We start from the raw sequence: 21,257 nt of genomic DNA on the forward strand, positions 1-21,257 counted from the left end.
TACCTAGACACATGTGTGTTAGTTGTTAGCTTGATGATTTTACACTTTGATACCTAGACACATGTGTGTTAGTTGTTAGCTTGATGACTTTACACTTTGATACCCAGACACATGTGTGTTAGTTGTTAGCTTGATGACTTTACACTTTGATACCTAGACACATGTGTGTTAGTTGTTAACTTGATGACTTTACACTTTGATACCTAGACACATGTGTGTTAGTTGTCAGCTTGATGACTTTACACTTTGATACCCAGACACATGTGTGTTAGTTGTTAGCTTGATGACTTTACACTTTGATACCTAGACACATGTGTGTTAGTTGTCAGCTTGATGACTTTACACTTTGATACCTAGACACATGTGTGTTAGTTGTTAGCTTGATGACTTTACACTTTGATACCCAGACACATGTGTGTTAGTTGTTAGCTTGATGACTTTACACTTTGATACCTAGACACATGTGTGTTAGTTGTTAGCTTGATGATTTTACACTTTGATACCTAGACACATGTGTGTTAGTTGTTAGCTTGATGACTTTACACTTTGATACCTAGACACATATGTGCCAGTTGCTAGCTTGATGACTTTACACTTTGATACCTAGACACATGTGTGCCAGTTGTTAGCTTGATGACTTTACACTTTGATACCTAGACACATGTGTGCCAGTTGTTAGCTTGATGACTTTACACTTTGATACCTAGACACATGTGTGTTAGTTGTTAGCTTGATGACTTTACACTTTGATACCTAGACACATGTGTGTTAGTTGTTAGCTTGATGATTTTACACTTTGATACCTAGACACATGTGTGTTAGTTGTTAGCTTGATGACTTTACACTTTGATACCCGGACACATGTGTGTTAGTTGTTAGCTTGATGACTTTACACTTTGATACCTAGACACATGTGTGTTAGTTGTCAGCTTGATGACTTTACACTTTGATACCTAGACACATGTGCCAGTTGTTAGCTTGATGACTTTACACTTTGATACCTAGACACATGTGCCAGTTGTTAGCTTGATGACTTTACACTTTGATACCCAGACACATGTGTGTTAGTTGTTAGCTTGATGACTTTACACTTTGATACCTAGACACATGTGTGTTAGTTGTTAGCTTGATGACTTTACACTTTGATACCTAGACACATGTGTGTTAGTTGTTAGCTTGATGATTTTACACTTTGATACCTAGACACATGTGTGTTAGTTGTTAGCTTGATGACTTTACACTTTGATACCTAGACACATGTGTGCCAGTTGTTAGCTTGATGACTTTACACTTTGATACCTAGACACATATGTGCCAGTTGCTAGCTTGATGACTTTACACTTTGATACCTAGACACATGTGTGTTAGTTGTTAGCTTGATGACTTTACACTTTGATACCTAGACACATGTGTGTTAGTTGTTAGCGTGATGACTTTACACTTTGATACCTAGACACATGTGTGTTAGTTGTTAGCTTGATGATTTTACACTTTGATACCTAGACACATGTGTGTTAGTTGTTAGCTTGATGACTTTACACTTTGATACCCGGACACATGTGTGTTAGTTGTTAGCTTGATGACTTTACACTTTGATACCTAGACACATGTGTGTTAGTTGTTAGCTTGATGACTTTACACTTTGATACCCAGACACATGTGTGTTAGTTGTTAGCTTGATGACTTTACACTTTGATACCTAGACACATGTGTGTTAGTTGTCAGCTTGATGACTTTACACTTTGATACCTAGACACATGTGCCAGTTGTTAGCTTGATGACTTTACACTTTGATACCTAGACACATGTGCCAGTTGTTAGCTTGATGACTTTACACTTTGATACCCAGACACATGTGTGTTAGTTGTTAGCTTGATGACTTTACACTTTGATACCCAGACACATGTGTGTTAGTTGTTAGCTTGATGACTTTACACTTTGATACCTAGACACATGTGTGTTAGTTGTTAGCTTGATGAATTTACACTTTGATACCTAGACACATGTGTGTTAGTTGTTAGCTTGATGACTTTACACTTTGATACCTAGACACATGTGTGGTAGTTGTTAGCTTGATGACTTTACACTTTGATACCTAGACACATGTGCCAGTTGTTAGCTTGATGACTTTACACTTTGATACCTAGACACATATGTGGTAGTTGTTAGCGTGATGATTTTACACTTTGATACCTAGACACATGTGTGGTAGTTGATTTTACACTTTAATACCTAGACACATGTGTGGTAGTTGTTAGCTTGATGAATTTACACTTTGATACCCAGACACATGTGTGTTAGTTGTTAGCTTGATGACTTTACACTTTGATACCTAGACACATGTGTGTTAGTTGTTAGCTTGATGACTTTACACTTTGATACCTAGACACATGTGTGTTAGTTGTTAGCTTGATGACTTTACACTTTGATACCTAGACACATGTGTGTTAGTTGTTTGCTTGATGACTTTACACTTTGATACCTAGACACATGTGTGTTAGTTGTTAGCTTGATGACTTTACACTTTGATACCTAGACACATATGTGTTAGTTGTTAGCTTGATGACTTTACACTTTGATACCTAGACACATGTGTGCCAGTTGTTAGCTTGATGAATTTACACTTTGATACCTAGACACATGTGTGCTAGTTGTCAGCTCATGAATGGCATCAATATTGGCTGACAGCTCCGATCCTGATCTCACTAATTTATCCATATAACTGTTTTTACTAACATGCAGCGTGTTATTTAGCGACATTGATACACCGACACAGTGTTTGATGGATCTGTTACAAACTTACACATGACCATAACCAGGAGATACTGAAATATTAATGTCATTCTCACATGTTAAGGAAAGGTCCTAACATGAAAGGGAGTTAGCTCCCTTGAGACAGTTTCCTTAGACAAAGTGTGTTCAGTGGAGCAATGTGTTGTACACAGAGAGTGAGGTCAGTGTTGTGATAGCAGTCTGTAGACTTGGTCATGCTTTGTAATGGTTAATGTACAGTGATAGTCCTTACGTCCTCCGGGAACAATCTTAGCTACTGTGTGAGAAGCAGCTTCACTGAGAGTTGGCTGGCTTTGACAGACTGCCTGCTACTGATGACAGTCCTGCTGGGCTGACTAGGCTTCCTGATATTAACTAAGCTATGTGTGACTGAATTCCTGGAGCTACGTGGGATTTTGTGCTCCTGGAGCTACGTGGGATTTTGTGTGAGAGTTGCACACATATGTTTACATATCTCTGAGGTTACTGAGAATGAGTTCCTGTATATTGGATTAGAGAGAATCTGTACCATGGGTTATAGGGGATGTGACAGCCCCTGATGACAGAATAAAGGGGAGTGATGGCCCCTGAAGAAACGACATAGTGCCCCTTACTACACACCAAGGATGTGATGGTCTGTGACATCCAGCCCCAATGAATGGTATAGCATCTTCTCAGCAGTGTCTGATATGTGACATCCAGCCCCAATGACTGGTATAGCATCTTCTCAGCAGTGTCTGATATGTGACATCCAGCCCCAATGACTGGTATAGCATCTTCTCAGCAGTGTCTGATATGTGACATCCAGCCCCAATGAATGGTATAGCATCTTCTCAGCAGTGTCTGATATGTGACATCCAGCCTCAATGACTGGTATAGCATCTTCTCAGCAGTGTCTAATATACTCACATGGCCACATATCACCATCATGTTCAGTCACAAGCTTATGGACTTGGACATCACTCGGAAATCTTTGTGCTGCTGTGGATGTCTGCCTCGTGATGAGAGTTTGGACAGCCCCACAGAGACCACTAAGTGTAACCCTAAGGAGCTCAATGGGTTTAAAAAGAAAGATTCAGCAAAGAAAAAGGAGAAATCGGGTTCAAGTAGCACAATTTCTGGAAAAGTTGAAAGTGAAGGTAAAATATTGTCTACCTATTATGCTTACACGCCAGTTCTGAGGTATTTAGGAGGTCATTGGTGAGGTCAAATAGATCTTAAACATGTAGACTGAGGAGATGAATGCTTATATTACGGGACTATTGGTTATGTACTTAGTGTTTATACAAACAAATATAGCATGAATAGAGTGGAGATATAGGATATATCAGTGTTTATACAAACAAATATAGCATGAATAGAGTGGAGATATAGGATATATCAGGAATATTACCTTTAGTATATATACAAACAAATATAGCATGAATAGAGTGGAGATATATGATATATCAGGAATATTTCCTTTAGTGTATATACAAACAAATATAGCATGAATAGAGTGGAGATATATGATATATCAGGAATATTTCCTTTAGTATATATACAAACAAATATAGCATGAATAGAGTGGAGATATATGATATATCAGGAATATTTCCTTTAGTATATATACAAACAAATATAGCATGAATAGAGTGGAGATATAAGATATATCAGTGTTTATACAAACAAATATAGCATGAATAGAGTGGAGATATAGGATATATCAGGAATATTTCCTTTAGTGTATATACAAACAAATATAGCATGAATAGAGTGGAGATATAGGATATATCAGGAATATTACCTTTAGTATATATACAAACAAATATAGCATGAATAGAGTGGAGATATAAGATATATCAGTGTTTATACTATACAAATATTTCATGGGTTACTGTGCTCTAGTTCATAATATTTAACCCGAGGTGATGGTAATCAACAAATGTTATATTGCACGAGGCCAAAGTCCGAGTGCAATATAACATTTGTTTATTACCATCACCAAGGGGTAAATATTATGAACTAGAGCACAGTAACCCATGAAATATTTGTTTTATTACATAATCACCAGTTTTTCAGTTGAATATTTTTTTATAAAACGAATACAACAATCACTTAACAAAATCATCAACACCTTACCGTACGAAAAAACACCTTAATATCGTATTGAAGATTGACATATAGCCCACGTACGTCACGTTGTAACTCCAGTTTGGATGTCTTATTGTCTGTTTTCACATTATTAGACCTGCTTGCAGCCTTTTGATCTAATACATTCATCATGTACGTCCTTTACTCGGTACAGTAAACGTCTACATGACGTGGTTGATTCGAGATCTATAAATCCAACGCGAAATTGAGCGTGAACCTTTGTGACGTCATAATAACGTAACTCACTTTTACTCGCAATTCCTCGGAAGTTTTCTACAAAACTAGACAACAACAGCGAGGTGTTCCTAAAGCCGTGCAATATAACATCTCGAACCGTGCAATATAACGTTTCCATGGAAGCGTGCATTATAACTTCCAACCGTGCAATATAACAAGGTTTTATTGAACGGTCGGTGTAATAGTTGAAAATATTATATTTCTTCATATATAGATTTGTGTAAACAAATTATGTAATAAAAACAAATATAGCATGAATAGAGTGGAGATATAGGATATATCAGTGTTTATACAAACAAATATAGCATGAATAGAGTGGAGATATAGGATATATCAGGAATATTTCCTTTAGTGTATATACAAACAAATATAGCATGAATAGAGTGGAGATATAAGATATATCAGTGTTTATACAAACAAATATAGCATGAATAGAGTGGAGATATAAGATATATCAGGAATATTTCCTTTAGTATATATACAAACAAATATAGCATGAATAGAGTGGAGATATAGGATATATCAGTGTTTATACAAACAAATATAGCATGAATAGAGTGGAGATATAAGATATATCAGGAATATTTCCTTTAGTATATATACAAACAAATATAGCATGAATAGAGTGGATATATAGGATATATCAGTGTTTATACAAACAAATATAGCATGAATAGAGTGGAGATATAGGATATATCAGTGTTTATACAAACAAATATAGCATGAATAGAGTGGAGATATAAGATATATCAGTGTTTATACAAACAAATATAGCATGAATAGAGTGGAGATATAAGATATATCAGGAATATTTCCTTTAGTATATATACAAACAAATATAGCATGAATAGAGTGGAGATATAAGATATATCAGTGTTTATACAAACAAATATAGCATGAATAGAGTGGAGATATAGGATATATCAGGAATATTTCCTTTAGTATATATACAAACAAATATAGCATGAATAGAGTGGAGATATATGATATATCAGGAATATTTCCTTTAGTGTATATACAAACAAATATAGCATGAATAGAGTGGAGATATATGATATATCAGGAATATTTCCTTTAGTGTATATACAAACAAATATAGCATGAATAGAGTGGAGATATAAGATATATCAGTGTTTATACAAACAAATATAGCATGAATAGAGTGGAGATATAAGATATATCAGGAATATTTCCTTTAGTATATATACAAACAAATATAGCATGAATAGAGTGGAGATATATGATATATCAGGAATATCTTATATACAACAATATAGCATGAATAGAGTGGAGATATATCAGATCACAATATCAGGAATATTTCCTTTAGTATATATACAAACAAATATAGCATGAATAGAGTGGAGATATAGGATATATCAGTGTTTATACAAACAAATATAGCATGAATAGAGTGGAGATATAGATATATCAGGAATATTTTCCTTTAGTGTATATATAAAAACAAATATAGCATGAATAGAGTGGAGATATATATGATATATCAGGAATATTTCCTTTAGTGTATATACAAACAAATATAGCATGAATAGAGTGGAGATATAGGATATATCAGGAATATTTCCTTTAGTATATATAAAAACAAATATAGCATGAATAGAGTGGAGATATAGGATATATCAGGAATATTACCTTTAGTGTATATACAAACAAATATAGCATGAATAGAGTGGATATATAAGATATATCAGGAATATTTCCTTTAGTATATATAAAAACAAATATAGCATGAATAGAGTGGATATATAGGATATATCAGGAATATTACCTTTCCTATCATAAAGTGGTGACAGTTTGTTATATGTTCCTAGCAGACATATTAGTAGGCTACTGACGATGAACTATTCTATTGTAAAATAATTCCAGGTCTTCTCAGATGACAAGCTCAGCTATACACGATCCTCCTATAGAACTATTCTAATTGTGTTAAAAACTTTATTATTATTATTGCATAGCATACATTAAAACAAAATGTCTGTCAGTACTTCAAATATTTTTAAAAATGATAAAAATATTACAGCGGTATGAGGATTGTTGTGTATAAAATAAAACTGTTACAGTGGTATGTGTATATAGGTGTGTACAGTAAAACTATTACAGTGGTATATGTGGATATAGGTGTGTACAGTAAACTGTTACAGTGGTATGTGGATATAGGTGTGTACAGTAAAATATTACTGTGGTATGTGGATACAGGTGTGTACAGTAAAACTATTACAGCGGTATGTGGATATAGGTGTGTACAGTAAAACTATTACTGTGGAATGTGGATACAGGTGTGTACAGTAAAACTATTACAGTGGTATGTGGATATAGGTGTGTACAGTAAACTATTACAGTGGTATGTGGATACAGGTGTGTACAGTAAAACTATTACAGTGGTATGTGGATATAGGTGTGTACAGTAAACTATTACAGTGGAATGTTGATACAGGTGTGTATAGTAAAACTATTACAGTGGTATGTGGATATAGGTGTGTACAGTAAACTATTACAGTGGTATGTGGATATAGTTGTGTACAGTAAACTATTACCGTGGTATGTGGATACAGGTGTGTACAGTAAAACTATTACAGTGGTATGTGGATATAGGTGTGTACAGTAAACTATTACAGTGGTATGTGGATATAGTTGTGTACAGTAAACTATTACCGTGGTATGTGGATATAGATGTGTACAGTAAAACTATTACTGTGGTATGTGTATATAGGTGTGTACAGTAAAACTATTACCGTGGTATGTGGATACAGGTGTGTACAGTAAAACTATAACAGTGGAATGTGGATACAGGTGTGTACAGTAAACTATTACAGTGGTATGTGGATACAGGTGTGTACAGTAAATTTATTACACTGGTATGTGGATACAGGTGTGTACAGTAAAACAATTACAGTGGTATGTGGATATAGGTGTGTACAGTAAAACTATTACAGTGGTATGTGGATATAGGTGTGTACAGTAAAACTATTACAGTGGTATGTGGATATAGGTGTGTACAGTAAAACTATTACAGTGGTATGTATATAGGTGTGTACAGTAAAACTATTACAGTGGTATGTGGATAAAGGTGTGTACAGTAAAACTATTACAGTGGTATGTGGATATAGGTGTGTACAGTAAAACTATTACAGTGGTATGTGGATACAGGTGTGTACAGTAAAACTATTACAGTGGTATATGGATACAGGTGTGTACAGTAAAACTATTACAGTGGTATGTGGATATAGGTGTGTACAGTAAAACTATTACAGTGGTATATGGATACAGGTGTGTACAGTAAAACTATTACAGCGGTATGTGGATATAGGTGTGTACACAACAGACAAACAGGTAAATAACACTATACACATGAGCAGATAAAATTGTAAACAATATAACATTTTTGATAGTATGGAATGAAAGTAAACAATATGTCGTGAACGTTTTTTTTCTTTCTGTTTTAGAATCAATATAAAGATCTTGTATCTGTGTTGATTTGTCACATGACTTGCCATGTAACAAATGACTACCAGTCTCATTGATCAAACAGAGAATTACTTCTGGTATGAGACTACTGGCACCTACAACTGGTTTTATATGGGCCAGTGAGCTCTGTAGTTGACATCAATAAGATGATACTATTGATGATTTCATCTGTGACTATGGGCTGAAGTATATCTGATCACATGACTATGGGCTGAGGTACATCTGATCACATGACTATGGGCTGAAGTATATCTGATCACATGACTATGGGCTATCTGATCACATGACTATGGGCTGAGTAATCTGATCACATGACTATGGGCTGGTATCTGATCACATGACTGTGGGCTGAGGTACATCTGATCACATGACTATGGGCTGAGGTACATCTGATCACATGACTATGGGCTGAAGTACATCTGATCACATGACTATGGGCTGAGGTACATCTGATCACATGACTATGGGCTGAAGTACATCTGATCACATGACTATGGGCTGAAGTACATCTGATCACATGACTATGGGCTGAAGTACATCTGATCACATGACTATGGGCTGAAGTACATCTGATCACATGACTATGGGCTGAGGTACATCTGATCACATGACTATGGGCTGAAGTACATCTGATCACATGACTATGGGCTGAGGTACATCTGATCACATGACTATGGGCTGAAGTACATCTGATCACATGACTATGGGCTGAGGTACATCTGATCACATGACTATGGGCTGAAGTACATCTGATCACATGACTATGGGCTGAAGTACATCTGATCACATGACTATGGGCTGAAGTACATCTGATCACATGACTATGGGCTGAAGTACATCTGATCACATGACTATGGGCTGAGGTACATCTGATCACATGACTATGGGCTGAAGTACATCTGATCACATGACTATGGGCTGAAGTACATCTGATCACATGACTATGGGCTGAAGTACATCTGATCACATGACTATGGGCTGAAGTACATCTGATCACATGACTATGGGCTGAGGTACATCTGATCACATGACTATGGGCTGAAGTACATCTGATCACATGACTATGGGCTGAGGTACATCTGATCACATGACTATGGGCTGAAGTACATCTGATCACATGACTATGGGCTGAGGTACATCTGATCACATGACTATGGGCTGAAGTACATCTGATCACATGACTATGGGCTGAAGTACATCTGATTACATGACTATGGGCTGAAGTACATCTGATTACATGACTATGGGGCTGAAGTACATCTGATCACATGACTATGGGCTGAGGTACATCTGATCACATGACTATGGGCTGAAGTACATCTGATCACATGACTATGGGCTGAAGTACATCTGATCACATGACTATGGGCTGAAGTACATCTGATCACATGACTATGGGCTGAAGTACATCTGATCACATGACTATGGGCTGAAGTACATCTGATCACATGACTATGGGCTGAGGTACATCTGATCACATGACTATGGGCTGAAGTACATCTGATCACATGACTATGGGCTGAAGTACATCTGATCACATGACTATGGGCTGAGATACATCTGATCACATGACTATGGGCTGAGGTACATCTGATCACATGACTATGGGCTGAAGTACATCTGATCACATGACTATGGGCTGAAGTACATCTGATCACATGACTGTGGGCTGAGATACATCTGATCACATGACTATGGGCTGAGGTACATCTGATCACATGACTATGGGCTGAGGTACATCTGATCACATGACTATGGGCTGAAGTACATCTGATCACATGACTATGGGCTGAAGTACATCTGATCACATGACTATGGGCTGAAGTACATCTGATCACATGACTATGGGCTGAAGTACATCTGATCACATGACTATGGGCTGAGATACATCTGATCACATGACTATGGGCTGAGATACATCTGATCACATGACTATGGGCTGAAGTACATCTGATCACATGACTATGGGCTGAGGTATATCTGATCACATGACTATGGGCTGAGATACATCTGATCACATGACTATGGGCTGAAGTACATCTGATCACATGACTATGGGCTGAAGTACATCTGATCACATGACTATGGGCTGAAGTACATCTGATCACATGACTATGGGCTGAAGTACATCTGATCACATGACTATGGGCTGAGGTACATCTGATCACATGACTATGGGCTGAAGTACATCTGATCACATGACTATGGGCTGAAGTACATCTGATCACATGACTTTGGGCTGAAGTACATCTGATCACATGACTATGGGCTGAAGTACATCTGATCACATGACTATGGGCTGAGGTACATCTGATCACATGACTATGGGCTGAGGTACATCTGATCACATGACTATGGGCTGAAGTACATCTGATCACATGACTATGGGCTGAAGTACATCTGATCACATGACTATGGGCTGAAGTACATCTGATCACATGACTATGGGCTGAAGTACATCTGATCACATGACTATGGGCTGAAGTACATCTGATCACATGACTATGGGCTGAAGTACATCTGATTACATGACTACGGGCTGAGGTACATCTGATCACATGACTATGGGCTGAAGTACATCTGATCACATGAATATGGGCTGAAGTACATCTGATCACATGACTATGGGCTGAAGTACATCTGATTACATGACTATGGGCTGAGGTACATCTGATCACATGACTATGGCTGAAGTACATCTGATCACATGACTATGGGCTGAAGTACATCTGATCACATGACTATGGGCTGAAGTACATCTGATCACATGGCTCTGGGCTGAGGTATATCTGATCACATGACTATGGGCTGAGGTATATCTGATCACATGACTATGGGCTGAGGTATATCTGGCCTAGCTTCCTCATCACATAACTGTGAAGTCAGATGAGATTCTAGTTACTAGCTCTGTTACTAGTTGAAAGTAATTTGTTGCTTGAGATCCTTTTATTGCCTTTCATACATCATTCATCCCACTTGGTAGTATATTACTAGCCTGGTACATCTGTAAATCTTCAGTCCCACGGGGACTATAGTGAGAAATTATGGACAGGTATGACAGAACTCCAGCTCTCCAGTTTTAATCATGAAAACCCAGCATGACAGTCATTTGCTAATCACTGTTAGGTAGATGGTTGGTGGTGTTGATAGTTGGTGGTGTTGATGGTTGGTTGTGTGGATGGTTGATGGTGTGTATGGTTGGTGGTGTTGATGGTTGATGGTGTGAATGGTTGGTAGTGTGGATGGTTGGTGGTATTGATTGCTGGTGGTGTTGATGGTTGGTGGTATGGATGGTTGGTGGTGTGGATGGTTGGTGGTGTGGATGGTTGGTGGTGTTGATGGTTGGTGGTGTTGATGGTTGATGGTGTTGATGGTTGATGGTGTGGATGGTTGGTGGTGTTGATGGTTGGTGGTGTTGATGGTTGATGGTGTTGATGGTTGATGGTGTGGATGGTTGGTGGTGTGGATGGTTGATGGTATTGATGGTTGGTTGTGTGGATGGTTGGTAGTGATGATGGTTGGTAGTGTTGATGGTGTGGATGGTTGGTGGTGTTGATGGTTGATGGTGTTAATGGTTGATGGTGTGGATGGTTGGTGATGTTGATGGTTGATGGTGTTGATGGTTGGTTGTGTGGATGGTTGATGGTGTTGATGGTTGGTTGTGTGGATGGCTGGTGGTGTGGATGGTTGGTGGTGTGGATGGTTGGTGGTGTGGATGGTTGATGGTGTTGATGGTTGGTTGTGTGGATGGTTGGTAGTGATGATGGTTGGTAGTGATGATGGTTGGTAGTGTTGATGGTGTGGATGGTTGGTGGTGTTGATGGTTGATGGTGTTAATGGTTGATGGTGTGGATGGTTGGTGGTGTTGATGGTTGATGGTGTTGATGGTTGGTTGTGTGGATGGTTGATGGTGTTGATGGTTGGTTGTGTGGATGGTTGGTGGTGTGGATGGTTGGTGGTGTGGATGGTTGGTGGTGTGGATGGTTGGTAGTGTGGATGGTTGATGGTGTTGATGGTTGGTTGTGTGGATGGTTGATGGTGTGGATGGTTGGTAGTGTGGATGGTTGATGGTATGGATGGTTGGTGGTGTTGATTGTTGGTGGTATGGATGGTTGGTGGTGTTGATGGCTGGAGGTGTGGATGGTTGGTGTTGTGGATGATTGATGGTGTGGATGGTTGGTGGTGTGGATGGTTGATGGTGTTGATGGCTGGAGGTGTGGATGGTTGGTGTTGTGGATGATTGATGGTGTGGATGGTTGGTGGTGTGGATGGTTGGGGTGTTGATGGTTGATGGTGTGGATGGTTGATGGTGTTGATGGCTGGAGGTGTTGTTGATGGTGATGGTGTGTGGATGGTTGGTGGTGTTGGATGGTTGATGGTGTGGATGGTTGGTAGTGTGGATGGTTGATGGTGTTGATGGTTGGTTGTGTGGATGGTTGATGGTGTTGATGGTTAGTTATGTGTGGATGGCTGGTGGTGTGGATGGTTGGTGGTGTGTGGATGGCTGGTGGTGTTGATGGCTGGAGGGTGTAGATTGTTGGTGGTATGGATGATTGATGGTGTGGATGGTTGGTGGTGTGGATGGTTGCTGGTGTTGATGGTTGATGGTGTGGATGGTTGGTAGTATGGATGGTTGGTGGTGTGGATGGTTGGTAATATGGATGGTTGGTAGTGTGGATGGTTGGTGGTGTTGATGGTTGGTGGTGTTGATGGTTGGTGATGTGGATGGTTGGTGGTGTTGGTGGCTTGTGGTGTTGATGGCTGGTGGTGTGGATGGTTGGTAGTGTGTGGATGGTTGGTGGTGTTGATGGTTGGTAGTGTGGATGGTTGGTAGTGTGGATGGTTGATGGTGTTGATGGTTGGTGGTGTTGATGGTTGGTGATGTGGATGGTTGGTGGTGTTGGTGGTTGGTGGTGTGGATGGTTGGTGGTGTTGATGGTTGGTGGTGTTGGTGGTTGGTAGTGTGGATTGTTGGTGGTGTTGATGGCTGGTGGTGTGGATGGCTGGTGGTGTGGATGGTTGGTGGTGTGGATGGTTGATGGTGTTGATGGTTGGTAGTGTGGATGGTTGGTGGTATGGATGGTTGGTGGTATGGATGGTTGGTGGTGTGGATGGTTGATGGTGTGGATGGTTGGTGGTGGTGTTGATGGTTGGTGGTGTTGATGGTTGGTGATGTGGATGGTTGGTGGTGTTGGTGGTGTGGTGGTTAGTGGTGTGGATGGTTGGTGGTGTTGATGGTTGATGGTGTGGATGGTTGGTGGTGTTGATGGTTGGTGGTGTTGATGGTTGGTAGTGTGGATGGTTGATGGTGTGGATGGGTGGTGGTGTGGATGGTTGGTGGTGTGGATGGTTGGTAGTGTGGATGGTTGGTGGTGTTGATGGTTGGTGGTGTTGATGGTTGGTGATGTGGATGGTTGGTGGTGTTGGTGGTTAGTGGTGTGGATGCTTGGTGGTGTTGATGGCTGGTGGTGGTGTGGATGGTTGGTAGTGTGGATGGTTGATGGTGTTGATGGTTGGTGATGTTGATGGTTGGTAGTGTGGATGGTTGGTGGTGTTGATGGTTGGTGGTGTTGGTGGTTGGTAGTGTGGATTGTTGGTGGTGTTGATGGCTGGTGGTGTGGATGGCTGGTGGTGTGGATGGTTGGTGGTGTGGATGGTTGATGGTGTTGATGGTTGGTAGTGTGGATGGTTGGTGGTATGGATGGTTGGTGGTATGGATGGTTGATGGATGGTTGGTGGTGTGGATGGTTGGTGGTGTGGATGGTTGGTGGTGTTGATGGTTGGTGGTGTTGATGGTTGGTGATGTGGATGGTTGGTGGTGTTGGTGGTTAGTGGTGTGGATGGTTGGTGGTGTTGATGGCTGGTGGTGTGGATGGTTGGTAGTGTGGATGGTTGATGGTGTTGATGGTTGGTGATGTTGATGGTTGGTAGTGTGGATGGTTGGTGGTGTTGATGGTTGGTGGTGTTGGTGGTTGGTAGTGTGGATTGTTGGTGGTGTTGATGGCTGGTGGTGTGGATGGCTGGTGGTGTGGATGGTTGGTGGTGTGGATGGTTGATGGTGTTGATGGTTGGTAGTGTGGATGGTTGGTGGTATGGATGGTTGGTGGTGTGGATGGTTGATGGTGTGGATGGTTGGTGGTGTGGATGGTTGGTGGTGGGATGGTTGGTGGTGTGGATGGTTGTGGTGTGGATGGTTGGTGGTGTGGATGGTTGGTGGTATGGATGGTTGATGGTGTGGATGGTTGGTAGTATGGGTGGTTGGATGTATTCGTGGTCAAAATCTACAGTTTAATTTGTGTTGGTTTTTTGGTCATCTGACCGAAGGTCAGGATGACCTATTGTCATCTTGTTTCGTCCGTCGTCGTGCGCCGTGCGCTGTGCGCCGTCCGCCGTCCGCAGTGCGTCGTGTGTAAAACTATTTATACAAAAGCCTACTCCTCCTAAACCCTTGAGTGAATTACATCCATATTTGGTGTGAAACATCATTAGGGACCGACAATCATATTTTATATAAATGAGCCTGGTTGGACCCCTAGGGGCTGAGGGGTGGGGCCCCAAAAGGGCAAATTTTCTTAATTTTAGCTTTAAAATCCTACTCCTCGTTCATCCTTGGATGGATTTCATCTATATTTGGTGTGAAACATCATTGGGGAAGGACAATCATATTTTATATAAATGAGCCTGGTCCGACTCCTAGGGGCTGAGGGATGGGGCCCCAAAAGGGCAAATTTTCTTAAATTTAGCTTTAAAATCCTACTCCTCGTTCATCCTTGGATGGATTTCATCCATATTTGGTGTGAAACATCATTGGGGAAGGACAATCATATTTTATATAAATGAGCCTGGTCCGACCCCTAGGGGCTGAGGGATGGGGCCCCAAAAGGGCAAATTTTCTTAATTTTAGCTTTAAAATCCTACTCCTCTTTCATCCTTGGATGGATTTCATCCATATTTGGTGTGAAACATCATTGGGGAAGGACAATCATATTTTATATAAATGAGCTTGGTCCGACTCCTAGGGGCTGAGGGGTGGGGCCCCAAAAGGGCAAATTTTCTTAATTTTAGCTTTAAAATCCTACTCCTCTTTCATCCTTGGATGGATTTAATCCATATTTAGTGTGAAACATCATTGGGGAAGGACAATCATATTTTATATAAATGAGCCTGGTCAGACTCCTAGGGGCTGAGGGATGGGGCCTAAAGAAGGGCAAATTTTCTTAATTTTAGCTTTAAAATTCTACTCCTCTTTCATCCTTGGATGGATTTCATCCATATTTAGTGTGAAACATCATTGGGGGATGGGCAATCATATATTATATAAATGAGCCTGGTCCGACCCCTAGGGGCTGAGGGGTGGGGCCCCAAAAGTGCAAATTTTCTTAATTTTAGTTTTAAAATCCTACTCCTCCTTCATCCTTGGATGAATTTCATCCATATTTGGTGTGAAACATCATTGGGGAAGGACAATCATATCTTATATAAATGAGTCTGGTTTGACCCCTAGGGGCTGAGGGGTGGGGCCCCAAAAGGGCAAATTTTCTTAATTTTAGCTGGCCCAATTCCTGTTTTCAGGTTTCGGTCTCCGATCTCAATGATTTTATAGGGGTTTAATTGATGCCGAACAACATACAACATTTTCGTAAAGATTTTTGGTATTCCAAGATGGCCGCTGGCCCACTTCCTGTTTTGAGGTTTCAACCTCCGATCTCAATGAAAATTGGTCTATAGGGGTTTTAATTGATGCCGAACAACATGAAAACATTTTCATAAAGATTTTGGTATTCCAAGATGGCCACTGGCCCACTTCCTATTTTCAGGTTTCAGTCTCCGATCTCAATGAAAATTGGTCTATAGGGGTTTTAATTGATTCAGAAGGGGGAACTTTAGGTGAGGACAATCATATTTTATAAAGGACGGAGCTTAGACCCATGGGGATAGTACAGCGGAGGTCCAAAATGGGAGCTTTGCTGAAATTTGGCTTTAAAATCTGACGACACCTTATATTAATCCTTGAATTGGTTACAACCATATATGGATGAAGGGCTACCAAGTTTGTTCAACAAATGATATTTACCTATTTCAGAAACTTACATATTCAACTAAGGAGTTCCTTGTATAGTTTATATTAATCGTTAACCAATACTTTATACTGTGACTTTGTTGTTTTATGCCATGAGTCAGATGACCGTTAAGACCCATGGGCCTCTTGTTTTTTTTCAAACAATGTTCTAAATACTGATATTGTTTGTTTGATCTGAAACAGTATATGGAAGCAAGGTACATTTTTATTGTCAATTGAGTTTTTTCCTGTAATGAAGAAGTCTGTTAAGAAGTTTTCACAACCAAATAATACCAAACAGAAATCAGGGATAGATAACAATGAGAAAACAATTTGGTGTAAAAGTTTGAGAACAATTCAAACATGATGACAGGAAAAGATCAAAAGCACGAGAACAATTCAAACATGATGACAGGAAAAGATTGGAAGCAAACACCAAAATATTTGAACAGTTTGACATTTTGAATAATTTCAGGAAATTATCATAATAGAAAATAAACCGAAATTAAATGATACCACTAAAAGAAGCCATCCTATTCTGATATGTTCTTCAGATATCAAAAAGAACATTTTCAAGATTATCAACAGACTAAAAGCCAAACCATCTTTGCCAATATCCCAAGTAAACAGAAAAGAAATTAATGGAAGAGATAAAAAAGATTTTTTTAGAAGAAATAGAAGTACACAGCATCTCTGAATTACTATGGGATAGAAAAATTGTGCTCTTCCACGACAGCAATTATGGACAAAGAGGCATTGTTTGAATACCTGCATCCATTAATTGTCTGATCTCAAATCATGATCTGGATAGAGATTTATACTACAGGTGATGGTATAAAGGCTGAGAAGTAGGTTTCTATATTGTTACAGAGATGTATTTCCATTCACCATAAAAGAATGCTATCCAGTCATTATGTATGCATGTGTAGTAATGGTGATGACATTTTACAGTTAATATAAACCTGCTGTCTGCAGTGGTGCATGGGGTAACATTCAGCTCCTCAAAGGAAAACCTTGGCATACCCTGTGTAATTATTACCCACAGATATCTAACTATCCAACTCGATGATGATAACTGCAATAACACTGTATAAAATTAATGTCAAAAAAGTCTAGTCATGACTATTATGTACAACTGGTGGTAGGTAGGACATTGTCCCTGTGTACAACTGGTATTAGGACATTGCCTCTGTGTACAACTGGTGGTAGGACATGGACATTGTCTCTGTGTACAACTGGTGGTAGGACATTGTCTCTGTGTACAACTGGTGGTAGGACATTGTCTCTGTGTACAACTGGTGGTAGGACATTGTCTCTGTGTACAACAGACTGTCTCTTGTCAATGGTGGTAGGACATTGTCTCTGTGTACAACTGGTGGTAGGACATTGTCTCTGTGTACAACTGGTGGTAGGAATTGTCTCATGTGTACAACTGGTGGTAGGACATTGTCTCTGTGTACAACTGGTGGTAGGACATTGTCTCTGTGTACAACTGGTGGTAGGACATTGTCTCTGTGTACAACTGGTGGTAGGACATTGTCTCTGTGTAACAACTGGTGGTAGGACATTGTCTCTGTGTACAACTGGTGGTAGGACATTGTCTCTGTGTACAACTGGTGGTAGGACATTGTCTCTGTGTACAACTGGTGGTAGGACATTGTCTCTGTGTACAACTGGTGGTAGGACATTGTCTCTGTGTACAACTGGTGGTAGGACATTGTCTCTGTGTACAACTGGTGGTAGGACATTGTCTCTGTGTACAACTGGTGGTAGGACATTGTCTCAGACAACTGGTGTAGGCACATTGTAACAACTGGTGGTAGGACATTGTCTCTGTGTACAACTGGTGGTTAAGACATTGTCAGTGTCAATATGTCAACATGCTGTCTGGTGGTACAACTGGTGGTAGAACATTGTCCCTCTGTGTACAACTGGTGGTATAGGAATTGTCTCTGTGTACAATTCACCAAAAGAATTGCTAACAGTCATTACTCGATGTGTAGTCAACTGGTGGTAGGTACATTGTCTCCTGTGTATAAACTGGTAGGATGACATTGTCTATGTGTACAACTGGTGGTAGGACATTGTCCTCTGTGTACAACCTGGTGGTAGGGACATTGTCCTCTGTGTACAACTGATGATGGTAGGACATTGTCTCTGTGTACAAAATGTGGTAGGACATTGTCTCTGTGTACAACTGGTGGTAGGACATTGTCTCTGTGTACAACTGGTGGTAGGACATTGCCTCTGTGTACAACTGGTGGTAGGACATTGTCTCTGTGTACAACTGGTGGTAGGACATTGTCTCTGTGTACAACTGGTGGTAGGACATTGTCTCTGTGTACAACTGGTGGTAGGACATTGTCTCTGTGTACAACTGGTGGTAGGACATTGTCTCTGTGTACAACTGGTGGTAGGACATTGTCTCTGTGTACAACTGGTGGTAGGACATTGTCTCTGTGTACAACTGGTGGTAGGACATTGTCTCTGTGTACAACTGGTGGTAGGACATTGTCTCTGTGTACAACTGGTGGTAGGACATTGTCTCTGTGTACAACTGGTGGTAGGACATTGTCTCTGTGTACAACTGGTGGTAGGACATTGTCTCTGTGTACAACTGGTGGTAGGACATTGTCTCTGTGTACAACTGGTGGTAGGACATTGTCTCTGTGTACAACTGGTGGTAGGACATTGTCTCTGTGTACAACTGGTGGTAGGACATTGTCTCTGTGTACAACTGGTGGTAGGACATTGTCTCTGTGTACAACTGGTGGTAGGACATTGTCTCTGTGTACAACTGGTGGTAGGACATTGTCTCTGTGTACAACTGGTGTCTCTATGTACAACTGGTGGTAGGACATTGTCTCTGTGTACAACTGGTGGTAGGACATTGTCTCTGTGTACAACTGGTGGTAGGACATTGTCTCTGTGTACAACTGGTGGTAGGACATTGTCTCTGTGTACAACTGGTAGGAATTGTACTGGTGTAGGACATTGTCTCTGTGTACAACTGGTGGTAGGACATTGCTCTGTGTACAACTGGTGGTAGGACATTGTCTCTGTGTACAACTGGTGGTAGGACATTGTCTCTGTGTACAACTGGTGGTAGGACATTGTCTCTGTGTACAACTGGTGGTAGGACATTGTCTCTGTGTACAACTGGTGTAGGACATTGCTCTGTGTACAACTGGTGGTAGGACATTGTCTCTGTGTACAACTGGTGGTAGTACATTGTCTCTGTGTACAACTGGTGGTAGGACATTGTCTCTGTGTACAACTGGTGGTAGGACATTGTCTCTGTGTACAACTGGTGGTAGGACATTGTCTCTGTGTACAACTGGTGGTAGGACATTGTCTGTTAGGACATTGTCTCTGTGTACAACTGGTGGTAGGACATTGTCTCTGTGTACAACTGGTGGTAGGACATTGTCTCTGTGTACAACTGGTGGTAGGACATTGTCTCTGTGTACAACTGGTGGTAGGACATTGTCTCTGTGTACAACTGGTGGTAGGACATTGTCTCTGTGTACAACTGGTGGTAGGACATTGTCTCTGTGTACAACTGGTGGTAGGACATTGTCTCTGTGTACAACTGGTGGTAGGACATTGTCTCTGTGTACAACTGGTGGTAGGACATTGTCTCTGTGTACAACTGGTGGTAGGACATTGTCTCTGTGTACAACTGGTGGTAGGACATTGTCTCTGTGTACAACTGGTGGTAGGACATTGTCTCTGTGTACAACTGGTGGTAGGACATTGTCTCTGTGTACAACTGGTGGTAGGACATTGTCTCTGTGTACAACTGGTGGTAGGACATTGTCTCTGTGTGTACAACTGGTGGTAGGACATTGTCTCTGTGTACAACTGGTGGTAGGACATTGTCTCTGTGTACAACTGTACAACTGGTGGTAGGACATTGTCTCTGTGTACAACTGGTGGTAGGACATTGTCTCTGTGTACAACTGGTGGTAGGACATTGTCTCTGTGTACAACTGGTGGTAGGACATTGCCTCTGTGTACAACTGGTGGTAGGACATTGTCTCTGTGTACAACTGGTGGTATGACATTGTCTCTGTGTACAACTGGTGGTAGGACATTGTCTCTGTGTACAACTGGTGGTAGGACATTGTCTCTGTGTACAACTGGTGGTAGGACATTGTCTCTGTGTACAACTGGTGGTAGGACATTGTCTCTGTGTACAACTGGTGGTAGGACATTGTCTCTGTGTACAACTGGTGGTAGGACATTGTCTCTGTGTACAACTGGTGGTAGGACATTGTCCCTATATATGTAAGGCAATGTCTACAGTAGATTAAGTTGTCCCTGAGGGGCTGTTTTATCTCAGACAGGTCCATTTATTTTGCTGGTATTGATTGGATGCTTGAAATAGGCTAGGCGTTGATATTTATTTCTTAGGAAATTACGTGGTAATTTTTAGGTCATCTGACCGAAGATCAGGATGACCTATTGTCATCGCGTTTCGTCCGTCGTCGTGCGCCGTGCGCCGTCCGCCGTGCGCTGTCCGCCGTGCGCCGTGTGCCGTGCGTCGTGCGTAAGACTATTTATACAA

At 40.6% G+C, this 21,257-nt stretch overlaps 1 protein-coding gene across 3 annotated transcripts in view; it reads left to right on the top strand.

Annotated features, from left to right (window-relative positions):
* LOC138319446 (synaptotagmin-14-like) overlaps positions 1–21,257 on the top strand; it is a 165,674-nt gene that overhangs the window by 112,918 nt on the left and 31,499 nt on the right. Inside the window, exon 1 of one of the 3 annotated variants that reach the window (XM_069262601.1) lies at positions 2,824–3,911. The exons of the other annotated variants lie outside the window; for them this stretch is intronic. Within the exon in view, the coding sequence (XP_069118702.1) occupies positions 3,701–3,911 (211 nt within the window). The 5' untranslated portion in view covers positions 2,824–3,700. Of the gene's footprint in view, positions 1–2,823; positions 3,912–21,257 lie in introns of those variants that run through there. 3 annotated transcript variants of the gene reach the window in all.

Source organism: Argopecten irradians, chromosome 3 (assembly GCF_041381155.1).
Source record: "Argopecten irradians isolate NY chromosome 3, Ai_NY, whole genome shotgun sequence".
Lineage (NCBI taxonomy): Eukaryota > Metazoa > Mollusca > Bivalvia > Pectinida > Pectinidae > Argopecten > Argopecten irradians.